Source organism: Lepidochelys kempii, chromosome 1 (assembly GCF_965140285.1).
Source record: "Lepidochelys kempii isolate rLepKem1 chromosome 1, rLepKem1.hap1, whole genome shotgun sequence".
NCBI classification, from domain to species: Eukaryota; Metazoa; Chordata; order Testudines; family Cheloniidae; genus Lepidochelys; species Lepidochelys kempii.
In genome coordinates this window covers 61,558,692-61,571,506 of record NC_136380.1, presented here as the reverse complement: position 1 = coordinate 61,571,506, position 12,815 = coordinate 61,558,692, and the positions used below count along the sequence as shown (strand labels likewise).

Sequence of the window (12,815 nt, the reverse complement as noted above, 5' to 3'; positions counted from 1 at the left end):
GACGCTCACATCTTCAGGAACTCTGGTCTGTTTCAAAAGCTGCAGGAAGGGACTTTATTCCCAGACCAGAAAATAACTGTTGGGGACGTTGAAATGCCTATATGTATCCTTGGGGACCCAGCCTACCCCTTAATGCCATGGCTCATGAAGCCGTACACAGGCAGCCTGGACAGTAGTCAGGAGCTGTTCAACTACAGGCTGAGCAAGTGCAGAATGGTGGTAGAATGTGCATTTAGACGTTTAAAGGCACGCTGGCGCAGTTTACTGACTCGCTTAGATCTCAGCGAAACCAATATTCCCACTGTTATTACTGCTTGCTGTGTGCTCCACAATATCTGTGAGAGTAAGGGGGAGATGTTTATGGCGGGGTGGGAGGTTGAGGCCAATCGTCTGGCTGCTGGTTACACGCAGCCAGACACCAGGGCGGTTAGAAGAGCACAGGAGGGCGCGGTGCGCATCAGAGAAGCTTTGAAAACCAGTTTCATGACTGGCCAGGCTACGGTGTGAAAGTTCTCTTTGTTTCTCCTTGATGAAACCCCCCGCCCCTTGGTTCACTCTACTTCCCTGCAAGCTAACCACCCTCCCCTTCTCCCTTCGATCATTGCTTGCAGAGGCAATAAAGTCATTGTTGCTTCACATTCATGCATTCTTTATTCATTCATCACACAAATAGGGGGATGACTACCAAGGTAGCCCAGGAGGGGTGGTGGAGGAGGGAAGGAAAATGCCACACAGCACTTTAAAAGTTTACAACTTTAAAATTTATTGAATGCCAGCCTTCTTTTTTTTGGGCAATCCTCCGTGGTGGAGTGGCTGGTTGGCCGGTGGCCCCCCCACCGCGTTCTTGGGTGTCTGGGTGTGGAGGCTATGGAACTTGGGGAGGTGGGCGGTTGGTTACACAAGGGCTACACAAGTGGCAGTCTGTGCTCCAGCTGCCTTTGCTGCAGCTCAACCATACACTGGAGCATACTGGTTTGGTCCTCCAGCAGCCTCAGCATTGAATCCTGCCTCCTCTCATCACGCTACCACCACATTTGAGCTTCAGCCCTGTCTTCAGCCCGCCACTTACTCTCTTCAGCCCGCCACCTCTCCTCCCGGTCATTTTCTGCTTTCCTGCACTCTGACATTATTTGCCTCCACACATTCGTCTGTGCTCTGTCAGTGTGGGAGGACAGCATGAGCTCAGAGAACATTTCATCATGAGTGCGTTTTTTTTTCTTTCTAATCTTCACTAGCCTCTGTGAAGGAGAAGATCTTGTGATCATTGAAACACATGCAGCTGGTGGAGAAAAAAAAAGAGACAGCGGTATTTAAAAAGACACATTTTATAAAACAGTGGCTACACTCTTTCAGGGTAAACCTTGCTGTTAACATTACATACATAGCACATGTGCTTTTGTTACAAGGTCGCATTTTGCCTCCCCCCATCGCGTGGCTACCCCTTCAACCGTCCCCCCTCCCCGTGGCTAACAGCAGGGAAGATTTCTGTTCAGCCGCAGGCAAACAGCCCAGCAGGAACGGGCTCCTCTGAGTGTCCCCTGAAGAAAAGCACCTTATTTCAACCAGGTGACCATGAATGATATCTCACTCTCCTGAGGATAACACAGAGAGATAAATAATGGATGTTGTTTGAACGCCAGCAAACATACACTGCAATGCTTTGTTGTACAGTGATTCCCGAGTACGTGTTACTGGCCTGGAGTTGAAAAAGTGTCCTACCATGAAGGACGCAATAAGGCTGCCCTCCCCAGAAACCTTTTGCAAAGGCTTTGGGAGTACATCCAGGAGAGCTGCGAATGCCAGGGCAAAGTAATCCTTTCACATGCTTGCTTTTAAACCATATATAATATTTTAAAAGGTACACTCACCGGAGGTCCCTTCTCTGCCTGGCGGGTACGGGAGGCAGCCTTGGGTGGGTTTGGGGGGTACTGGCTCCAGGTCCAGGGTGAGAAACAGTTCCTGGCTGTCGGGAAAAGCAGTTTCTCCGCTTGCTTGCTGTGAGCTATCTACAACCTCATCATCATCATCATCATCTTCTTCCTCCCCAAAACCTGCTTCCGTATTGCCTCCATCTCCATTGAAGGAGTCAAACAACACGGCTGGGGTAGTGGTGGCTGAACCCCCTAAAATGGCATGCAGCTCATCATAGAAGCAGCAGGTTTGGGGCTCTGACCCGGAGCGGCCGTTCGTCTCTCTGGTTTTCTGGGATGCTTGCCTCAGCTCCTTAAGTTTCACGCGGCACTGCTTCGGGTCCCTGTTATGGCCTCTGTCCTTCATGCCCTGGGAGATTTTGACAAAGGTTTTGGCATTTCGAAAACTGGAACAGAGTTCTGATAGCACAGATTCCTCTCCCCACACAGCGATCAGATCCCATACCTCCTGTTCAGTCCATGCTGGAGCTCTTTTGCGATTCTGGGACTCCATCATGGTCACCTCTGCTGATGAGCTCTGCATGGTCACCTGCAGCTTGCCACGCTGGCCAAACAGGAAATGAGATTCAAAAGTTCGCAGTTCTTTTCCTGTCTACCTGGCCAGTGCATCTGAGTTGAGAGTGCTGTCCAGAGCGGTCACAATGGAGCACTCTGGGATAGCTCCCGGAGGCCAATACCGTTGAATTGTGTCCACAGTACCCCAAATTCGACCCGGCAAGGCCGATTTAAGCGCTAATCCACTTGTCAGGGGTGGAGTACGGAAATCGATTTTAAGAGCCCTTTAAGTCGAAATAAAGGGCTTCATCGTGTGGACGGGTGCAGGTTTACATCGATTTAACGCTGCTAAATTCGACCTGAAGTCCTAGTGTAGACTAGGGCTAAAGGGTGACATGCTAGGTCTCTACTGAGAGCCACTAACACATTGGTCATCATAACCATTGAGAAATGTTTGTAAGGATAACATTTAAGAGTTATGTCCCTATATTGTAAATTATGTCTATGAGTTAAAGTACACAGGTGGTGACAAATATGTTTTTTTCAGACATGTAGGAGACACTTATTTATCTGTTTGGTTACATGCAAATTAAGTATTGTATACATCACAATGAATATCTATTAGCATACTAAACTACCAGCTAATCAAGATTAAGAAATTAACAAGAGATCGCAAAATCTACAGGAAGGAACACACAGCAGGAGGATGTCTGGTTTATTAATAAAAATCAAAGAATTGTTTTGTTATATCTGGAAGTGCAAAGGAACATGCTGGTATCTTTCTATTTACTTCCTAGGAAGTAAATTGACAGTGGGGCATACTTCACAAATGGAAGATAATAGCCAAGTCTAACAGTAATATTCTGGAAGGATTGTGGGTAGGATTTTTCACTTATGGCACAATAATATCCTATCAGTTAAGTGTAGGCTCTACTAAGCACATTGTGATTTTTATTTTATATTTTGTTTCCAATATTTCTGCTTGCTGTCATTTGAATCTCTGTTCTTTGTTAAATAAAATTAGGTTTGTTTATAGAGAACACAAGTATAAGTGCTGTGTGCTAAGCAGAACTGAGTTCTACAAAGTAATTCGTAAGCAGCAGTGTACTGTTCCTTTGGAACAGAGGATCTAGGAGTTCTGAGTGTCCAGTGGATCGGGGCTGGGCACTCCAGGGAAACGTTTGGAGGACTCTGGGGTTGGAGCGTGCCTGCCATTAATCTGTAAAGAAAGAATGGGACCTGCAAAGGCCTGAAAGGCAGTGCTTGTGTTGTCAGAGGCTGGAGGGGTCAGGGAACTGACCCACAGTATGGTATCAGTATGAAGAATACAGGGCAGCCTCCAATTAGCAACCCTGAGAATTGGTGCAGTAGTCAACTTTTGTTTCGAAGTTCTCTGGCAGCCCATCTACTCTCAAGTGGCTGTTTTCCATTCTATCTACTTCCTTTGGGACCACCATCGAGAATTCAGAGATTTCACAATAATAGAATATCTCTTTACAAATCTTCAATAGTAACCACCAAATCCTAAGAATCTACAAAGTTCTCTGAAGGTAGTTGGAACTAGCCAAGTGATGATAGTATCCGTTTTCTATTTATTGGGACAGATCCCATCTTGAGAAATTATATGACCAAGATATTTCACTGAAGACTGAAATAGTTTACACTTTGATGGTGCAAGTTTTAAATCATAGTCCTGAAGTCAGTTCAGAACTTTTAGGAGACATTCCTCATGTTTTTTTTAGAGTGGCTGAAAAGATGATTAAATCATCCAACGATGCTACAACTTCTGTGAGATTCATACCAGACATAACACACTCCATCATTCACTGGAAGGTAGCTGGAACATTAGTCACACCTTGAGGCATCATTTGGAAATGCCAATCACCAAATGGTGTAGTGAAAGCTGTCTTCGGATAGTCAGTGTCTATCAAGTTCTAATGGAACTTGATAGTATCCCCTCTTTAGATCCAATACAGAAAACCATTTAGATCCTGCCAAAAAGGCAAAAAGTTTCTTTTACCCTGGGTAATGGTTAGGCATCCTTTCGGATAATGCTGTTCAGTTTTCTATAACCTACCACCATCCTAAGAACTCTTGTCATCTTATGCAGGAACGCCACAGGGGATGTGTATGAACTACATGTTTCCTCAGTCACTCCAACTGCCACCGACTCACATAGATGCAGCCATAGATCTTCAAAATCTGAGGGAGAAACCCTTCTAGATCTTTCTTTAAAGGGTATCTTATTTGTGAGCTAAGTGTCTCTCCTACAACTCTTTCAGAGTCTAGATCATGAACAGCAAAAACCTGACCAGTTTCCTTATTGATAGTCTCAGCAAACTTTTTCCTCTCAGCACCACTGAGAGAGGATCCTTCAAAGTCAAGTGGTAATATGACACTCTCTTTCTTTATGGACGGCTGCTGAAACCCGGGTTAGCAATGGTTTTATCCACTCAGATGCTTGTCCCTTTGCAATGACAGTGTGAGGTTTCAATACGACCTCCTTCCTTGTTAATTTTTTGACTTGTACCCCAATTCTATTAATGATGCCAGTGACTTGAACAAATTGAGGCAGAACCACTAGCCCACCGGGCCCAACTGCGACATGCAGCATTAGGGCAGTCTCCAGTTCATTCACCACAAATTTCAGAATTCTGAGCACTGTTTTGGATGTGCCACGTAGGATTGTCACTGATTTTCTTCCTCTCAAGACTACCTCAGCCCCTTTGTCAGCATCTTGCTGTAATCTCTGAGTGAAGAGAAATTGACTATAAACTTCAGCCCACTCATTTGGTAATAATCCTACTTAAGAATTTAAGACCCCATTTCTTCTCCTACAGTTTCCTATAAGATGATTCAGCACACGTATGCCTATGGGCACTGACACTTGCTGATTCAGACATTGGTCTGGACAAAGCAAGACTAGTATCTTATGTCGTTTGTTAGTCCCTCAGATGAACTTTGGGAATCATATCTTTAAGGATACATATCCCAGGTATGGAACCATTTGCACTCCAGCCCTTCTATCTGAAGTATACTGCCAATAGACTGTAACTTTCAAAAAGATAAATGCTCAGAATAGAAAGTTTTGCATATGCTGGTCACTTCAGAACCAGTATCTAGTTAGGCAGATACTCTTTACATCATCTAGGTAAACATAGCCATGACAAGCTGGTCCCACTAACTGTTCGTTGGCCTCATTGACACCCATTTGGGTAGCATCTGTCTCCTGAACCCCTTGACTAGCACCTTTGCTCTTCTTTCTTTTCTTCCTCGCTCGAACTTCTCTGATTTGAATGTCTACCATTCAGTTGCTGATATAGTAGGTTGGGGTTAGGAGAATTCTCACAAACTTTTTGAAAATGTCCTATTTGCCCACAGTTAAAACATAAAGGATTTATTTTCTTAAATTTTGGTATTGCTTGTTTATTAAATTCTTTGGGTCTTTGAGGTGTTAAGAGTATATCTGAAGCGGACATACGAGAACTAGGCTGGGTCATCTGCTGTCCTACCAACTGTTGCTTAGGATGAGTTCACCACTGAGTCTCAGTCTTTGATCACCAAATCTATACAGTCTGCTGAGTCAAAAGGAATGCAACAGTATTTTCCTTCCTCTTGTTCACAGAAATCTCCAGCTGGAATCCATGCAGATTCTTTCTCCTTCTCTTCTGAAATCAGTTAACTAGTTAACTATTTAACCAACCAATCAGATTAAGTATATACATTAAAAAAAACCCTCAATGTAGTCTGAGTCTAGCTACAGGGAACCTATTGAGCATGTCCAAAACTATCACACCCAATTCCAGAAACTTCTGGGTGTGGAGTACTAATTGTTCAACAATAACCCAGACACAACTCATTCCTCCCTGCCTCCCTTTTAAAGAGATATCTCCCTATTAAGCACATGGGTACATGTGTTCACAGGTTAGTGGTGGTAGGTAGGTCAGTGAAGCTCAGTCACCAAGAACATTTCAATCTAGATTGGACAAAATTCAAGAAAATTGACTGTATAGAAGAACCCTGCCTTGCCCAGGAAATGGACGGAATAATCTATTAGATCTTTTCCACCTCTAATTTATAGAATTGTACTATGTTGAAGGGGAATATGAGCTTGTTGACAAAGGGGCTTAAGGCCCTGACCTGACCACATGGTTTAAAATGACTGGTGATTACCCAGTGGGAAAAATGATATGGCATTATTCCCTAAGGTATACATAGCAATAACTTTTAAAACTAAAATTCTATGGATAATTCAATGTCTGCTCAATGACAATTCTAGATCCTGCTGCTGTCATGTGCCATAAGCCCACAGCATTCTGAATCAGGCTCAGTTGGGCTTGGATGCTGAGAATGTCTTCCCATGTTTGTCATTGTCACTCACACAGAACAACTCCCAGCAGTCCAGATAAACCAGTCTTCCTGAACAAAACTCTGGACAGGTAAATGAAAATAGATTTGGCACTTATCCCAGCTGATAAAGACATTGGCAGCTGTTCCTTGCTGTTGGTGTCTGCTATATTTTCAGGCAATGGTGGTTCAGACTGATTTAAAATCTCTCGTTAAAGACAACAAAATCAGCATCATATAAACAATTTCCTTCTTTCTTATTTTGCCCCTTTTCAACCCAAGTGGCTTGTCGAAATTTGGGGCCCCGTGGGCATTCCAGTTGGAAACAGAAATTGGTGACAATCAGGTATTTCTTTGATGCAGTTCTGTTTATTCACAAAGAATGTACAAAGTGCTGTGTCTCTGAATGCAGAAGGAACCAATAGCAGGAAACAGCTTCTTTTACTCACAGCACCAAGAGCACTCTTTTCAGCCTGCACCTCTGATCCAAAAACCTCTTTCCAGATTTTCTTCCAGAGTCAGCCACTATGCTTTTGTAACCCACATGCCTAATACGGTGATATCTCTTTAAGAAACCTAGAGAGAAGTTGGGAGTGGGGGGTGGGGAGGGGGAAGTGACTCAGTTGTGTCTGAGTTATTGTTGCTAGGTAGATGCACAATCTTCATTCTACTCTGAATAGTTTCTGGAATTGGAAGTGGAAGTTTTGGACATGCCCAATAGATTCCCTGTAGCTGGACTTAATAGACTCTATTGAGAGCAGGGCAATCAGGGCAGCTGCTTTACTAAAGACCTTGGCCTGGTCTACACTACAAAGTTAGGTTGACATAAGCCACGTTAAGTCAATCTAATAACGTATGTGTCTACACTCCTGAGTCCCTTCCGCCGACCTAAGTGGCCTGTAAAGTTGACTTCTGTGCTTCACCTCTGTGAGAGGTGGAGCACGTGATTCGACATCCATGGATCGATATGGGGGTCATGTAGATACTGCGTTGTGTAATTCGAGTGAATTGGCCTCCAGGAGGTATCCCACAGTGCTCCGCTGTGACCACTCTGGAGAGCACTTTCAACTCCACTGCACGTCAGCCAGGTACACAGGAAACAGTCACGCCCCTGTTAAAGCCCCGGGAACTTTTGAATTTTTATTTCCTGTTTAATTGGCGTGGAGAGCTTGTCAGCACAGCTGATCATGGAGACTCAAGGCCACAAACGTGCTTCTGCATGGAGTACACAGGAGGTGGTGGATCTTATTGCTGGTGGGGAGAAGAGTCTGTGCAGGCAGAGCTCCAATCCAGCAGAAAAAATGCTGACATCTATGCCAAGATCGCACAGGGCATGGGGGAGAAGGGCTACATGAGGGACACACAGCAGTGCCGCGTGAAAATAAAGGAGCTTCAGCAAGCATACCAGAAGACGACGGAGGCAAACAGTCATTCTGGTTCTGCCCCCCAGACATGCTGCCTCTATAAGGAGCTGCACGCAGTTCTCAGCGGCAACCCCACCACTATCCCAAAACGCTTCGTGGATACCTCCCAGGAGCCCTGGGCGGCCTCGGGCAACAACGAGGAGGACATTGTTGATGAGGAAGAGGAGGAGGAGAATGTGTGGCAGGAAAGCGGAGGATCCATTCTCCCCGACAGCCAAGAACTGTTTTTAACCCCGGAGCCTATCCCCGCACAGGACCAGCTAGTGGCAGAGCGTGATGCCGGGGAAGGCATTTCTGGTGAGTACACATTTTCAATCAAACTTTAGGGGTTACATGTTATTATTTTTAAAGTTTAATCTGAACAAAAAAGTGGGTGTAGTGAGTATTGGTGGCCACTCCAGTCACACAGAGGATGTTCTCTGAAAAAGACTGGGTATGTGCATGGGGATGGCCCTGGAATCCTCCATGGAGATCTCTAGGAAGTTTTCATGGAGGTACTCTGCAATCCTTTGCAGAAGGTTTCTGGGAAGAGTTGCCTTATTTTGTCCACCACGGTAGGACACTTTTCTGTGCCACTCTGGTATTAATTCTGCTGGCATCATTGCGGCACACAGCATTGCAGCATAAGGACCAGGTCTGTACCCAGACACTTGCAGCATCTGCTCCCTTGCTGCCTCTGTTATCCTTAGGAGAATGATTTCACATAGGGTCACCTAGGGGAAAAGGGGGAAGTTTTCAATGCTAGCCCTTAAACCACAAACAATTCAACAAGTAATCTGCCCCCTGTTTGGTGAAATCTGGGTCACACAACCACACTTTCCCAAATGTGCCATGGTTGTGGTTGGAAGGGATCACAGAGCACTGCAACCAGCATTTTTTTTTTAAACAAAGGGGGGGGGGCTTCCTGTTTGTCTCCCTTCCCCCCAACCCCATGCAGCTTTTGTAAAAAACAAACTATTTGGGGGGATTTACACTGGTGCCTGTCCTCAATCACCATCCAGGTTGTTAGGGAAAAGGGGGCTTTTCTCAAGTTCCAACCTGTGATCCCAAGGATGTCTTCACAAAAGCTGCAGCACAAGCCCTCTCGCCTATGCCTCATGGCCTTACTTACCATGGTTGGAGCAGCAAACCGACTCTTGCAGTAGCTAGCAGTTGTGTTTACATTGTGGCTTGTAGGGAAGTGCATTGAGGGGTGTTTCTTTTTATAAAAAGAATTAACCTTGCACCAGAAACAATGTATGAACGGTCAATGCTACCCTTGTGCTTTGTATTCTTTGCAGCTGAAACCTTGTCTGTTGGCGCATACTCCACACCGGGACAGAGACTTTCCCAGATTAGAAGGCAGAAAAAGAAGACTCGGGAGGACATGTTCAATGAGTTAATGTGCGCCACTGAGAGTGACATGACGGAGCTCTGAGCATGGAGGATTACACTGTCCGAGAACATGGACTTGGACAGGGAGGACAGGAGAGCATGCAGGGAACACGAGTGTGCCATGCAGGAAGAGATGCTGCGGATTATAAAGGAGCAATCAGACATGTTGAGGCATCTGGCTGAGGTTCAAGAAAGGCAGCTGGATGCTAGAGTCCCTCTGCAGCCTGTGCTGAACCTGCTGCCCTCATTGCCCAGTTCTACCATCCTCCTCCCCAAAACGTCCTCTGAGGCGGGAGGAGGGGGATTTCACTATTCCTTGCACTCAACACCAGGGGAGGGTACAAGGACCATAAGGCACCCATTCCCACACCTTTGATTGTTATTGCAGTGCATTTGTAAGCAAGCTGTCCTTGTTTCCCTCCACCACCACCACCACCACCACACACACATAGTGTTATCAGCCCTTTTGCCCCAGGTTATCTTACTTTTCTGTGCTGTCTCTGTGTGTTTGTGTGCAAATAAAATTTAACGGATTGAGGAGAAAAGGCTCTTTATTCATTCAATACATGGTGGCTAGTGGGGGTGGAGTTTAGAGGGGAGAAAATGCAGTGGAAGGGACAGTTTGCTAAGGAACAATATAGATGTCACATTATTGTGGCTAATCACTGAAACTGGTTTTCAAAGCCTCATGGAGATACGGAGCTCCTCAATGTGCTCTTCTGATTGCCCTGGTGTCTGGCTGCTCAAAATTGGCTGCCAGGTGATCTGCCTTAACCCCCCACCCCAGCGGAAACTTTTCTCCCTTTGTTTCACAAATATTATGGCGCACACAGCAATAACAATGGGGATATTGCTTTCACTGAGGTCTAACCTAATAAGCAAACAACACCAGCGGCCTTTTAAACATCCAAAGGCACATTCCACCACCATTCTTTACTTGCTCAGCCTATGGTTGAGCAAGTCCTTACTGCAGTCCAGGCTGCCTGTGTACAGCTTCATGAGCCATGGGAGCAAGGAGTAGGCTGTATCTCCCAGGATCACAATTAGCATTTCAACATCACCAATGGTTATTTTGAAGTCTGGAAAGAAAGTCCCTGCTTGCAGCTTTCTGAACAGACCGGAGTTCCTAAAGATGCACGTGTCATGCACCTTTCCCGACCATCCCACGTTGATGTCAATGAAATGGCCCCTGTGATCCAGCAGCGCTTGCAACACCATTGAGAAGTACCCATTTCCGTTTAGGTACTCTTTGGGAAGGTGGTCTGGTGCCAAGATAGGAATATGTGTGCCATCTATCATCCCATTGCAGCTGGAGAACCCCATCGTGGCAAAACCATCCGCTTTGTCTTGTATGTTGTCCATAGTCACTACCTTTCTTAGCAGAAGTCTGTGGATTGCCGTGCAAACTTGGATCAGAACAGACCCCAAGGTAGATTTAACCACTCTGAATTGATTCCCCATTGACAGGTAGCAGACTGGCATTGCAAGCTTCCACAGAGCTATCACCACTCGCTTCTCCACTGTCAGAGCAGCTCTCATTTTAGTATTGCTATGCTTCAGGGCTGGGGAAAGCTCTTCACACAGTTCCTGGAAAGTGGCCTTACACATTCGAAAGTTCTGGAGCCACTGTTCGTCATCCCATAGCTGCATAACAATGTGGTCCCACCAGTCTGTGCTTGTTTCCTGGGCCCAGAAGTGGCGCTCAACCATGTCAAGGTGATGCACGACTGTCACCAGCAACTGTGAATTGCTCCACCCTGTGTATTCCAGCAGGGCTGCTTGCGTGGCATCACATTGTTCCGTGCGGCAGCTCCTTTATCGGCTTTGTAAATACCACAGAATAAGGCGCGAGATGTTTGTACAGCTGAGAGTGGGGTCCATGATTACCGTGCTATGGCATCTGTGTAGGTAATCCAGACTTACGGAAAAAGGAGCAAAAAAGGCTTCGTTTGTTTGCCGTTGATTTCAGAGAGGGAGGGAGATAAGTGCATCATGGGAGGCTAATGCCATGTTCCCATAACCAGCTGCACAAATGTTTTGGTTCCATAAGGCATTGCAAGCCCAACCCAAAATTCCATTCGGATACATGCACTGTGGGATAGCTACCCACAGTACAGTGCTCTGTGCATCCATGAAAACCCCCTGCTAGTGAGGATACACTCCCCCGACACAATGAGCATAGTGGGGACATGCAAGATCAACTTGCTTAAATCAGAGGCTCGATGTCGACTTACATAAAATCGACTTAACTTTGTAGTGTAGCCTTGGCCTATGTGAGTGACCTGTTTGGGTGGAAGGGAGAAATCCAGCTATAGAAGCAAAAAGCAGGTTGTTTTCCCCTAACTCTGAAGTATTTTACAGCAGGTCGATGCTATTGTTAACTTTCTGGCAGGGAAGCATTGGTAAGCCTAGTTATAGAACAGGAAATTGGGAGGGAAAATTAATTTCTTTCACATTAATTGTGTACTTTGAATGTTGTTTGATATTAGTCAAATTGTTTTCGTCAAATTATTTTAACTCGTGTGGTTCACCAGCTCTTTTCTTATTTAAATGTGATGGCAAGGAAAGAGTCATTTATATTTTGTTATTTGCAGTTTTGTATTTTTTTGTAACAGGGTGATTCATTTACACACTTAATTAATACTATTGGTTGGTTAATTAGCTAGTTGTCTAGCTAATTGAGTGATTCCGTAACCCAACAGAGGCGGAGAAAGAGTCTGTGTGGGCTCCAATTAGAGATCTCTGCAAGAAAAGGAGGGAAGATATTATTGCAGAGCTTTTGACTCAGCGGAATGGACAGAGTTGATGAACAAAGACTTTAACTAAGACTCAGGTGAACTCATTCTAAGCTTTCAGAACTCTGAGTTACTACTCACTGTGTTTCTGTGGGAACAAACCGCTTTAGATTTAGTTTGTTTATATATATATATATATATATATATATGATAACTGAAGATAATGTGGATTATGAAGTAGGCTTATTTTTAGTAGAAATTAGCTATTATTATCTTTCTTTATCATTATTCAACGTTATGAAGTTGGTACTTAAGAATTAAGTTAATTTTTCTTGTTCTTTTCGGACCTGTCTGTGGGAAGATCGACCCTATGTGATCCTTGCTGAAAATCCTCAGTGACTGAATTATGTGTCTCCATGTGCTTTTTTATACATATGTTGAAGCCCTGGGAGAGGGGTGGTAAAGTAAACTGTAGCCAACTCAAAGGTTACCCTTTCAGCCACTCCTTC

General features: G+C 44.9%; 1 protein-coding gene across 1 annotated transcript in view; it reads right to left on the bottom strand.

The window, feature by feature from the left end:
• Positions 1–954: 954 nt before the first annotated feature.
• The window catches only part of LOC144930624 (uncharacterized), a 459,911-nt gene continuing 448,050 nt past the window's right edge, over positions 955–12,815 (bottom strand). Inside the window, exon 2 of the mRNA XM_078853083.1 lies at positions 955–1,279. Coding sequence (XP_078709209.1) covers positions 1,023–1,279 — 257 coding nt within the window. The 3' untranslated portion in view covers positions 955–1,022. The remainder of the gene's footprint in view (positions 1,280–12,815) is intronic.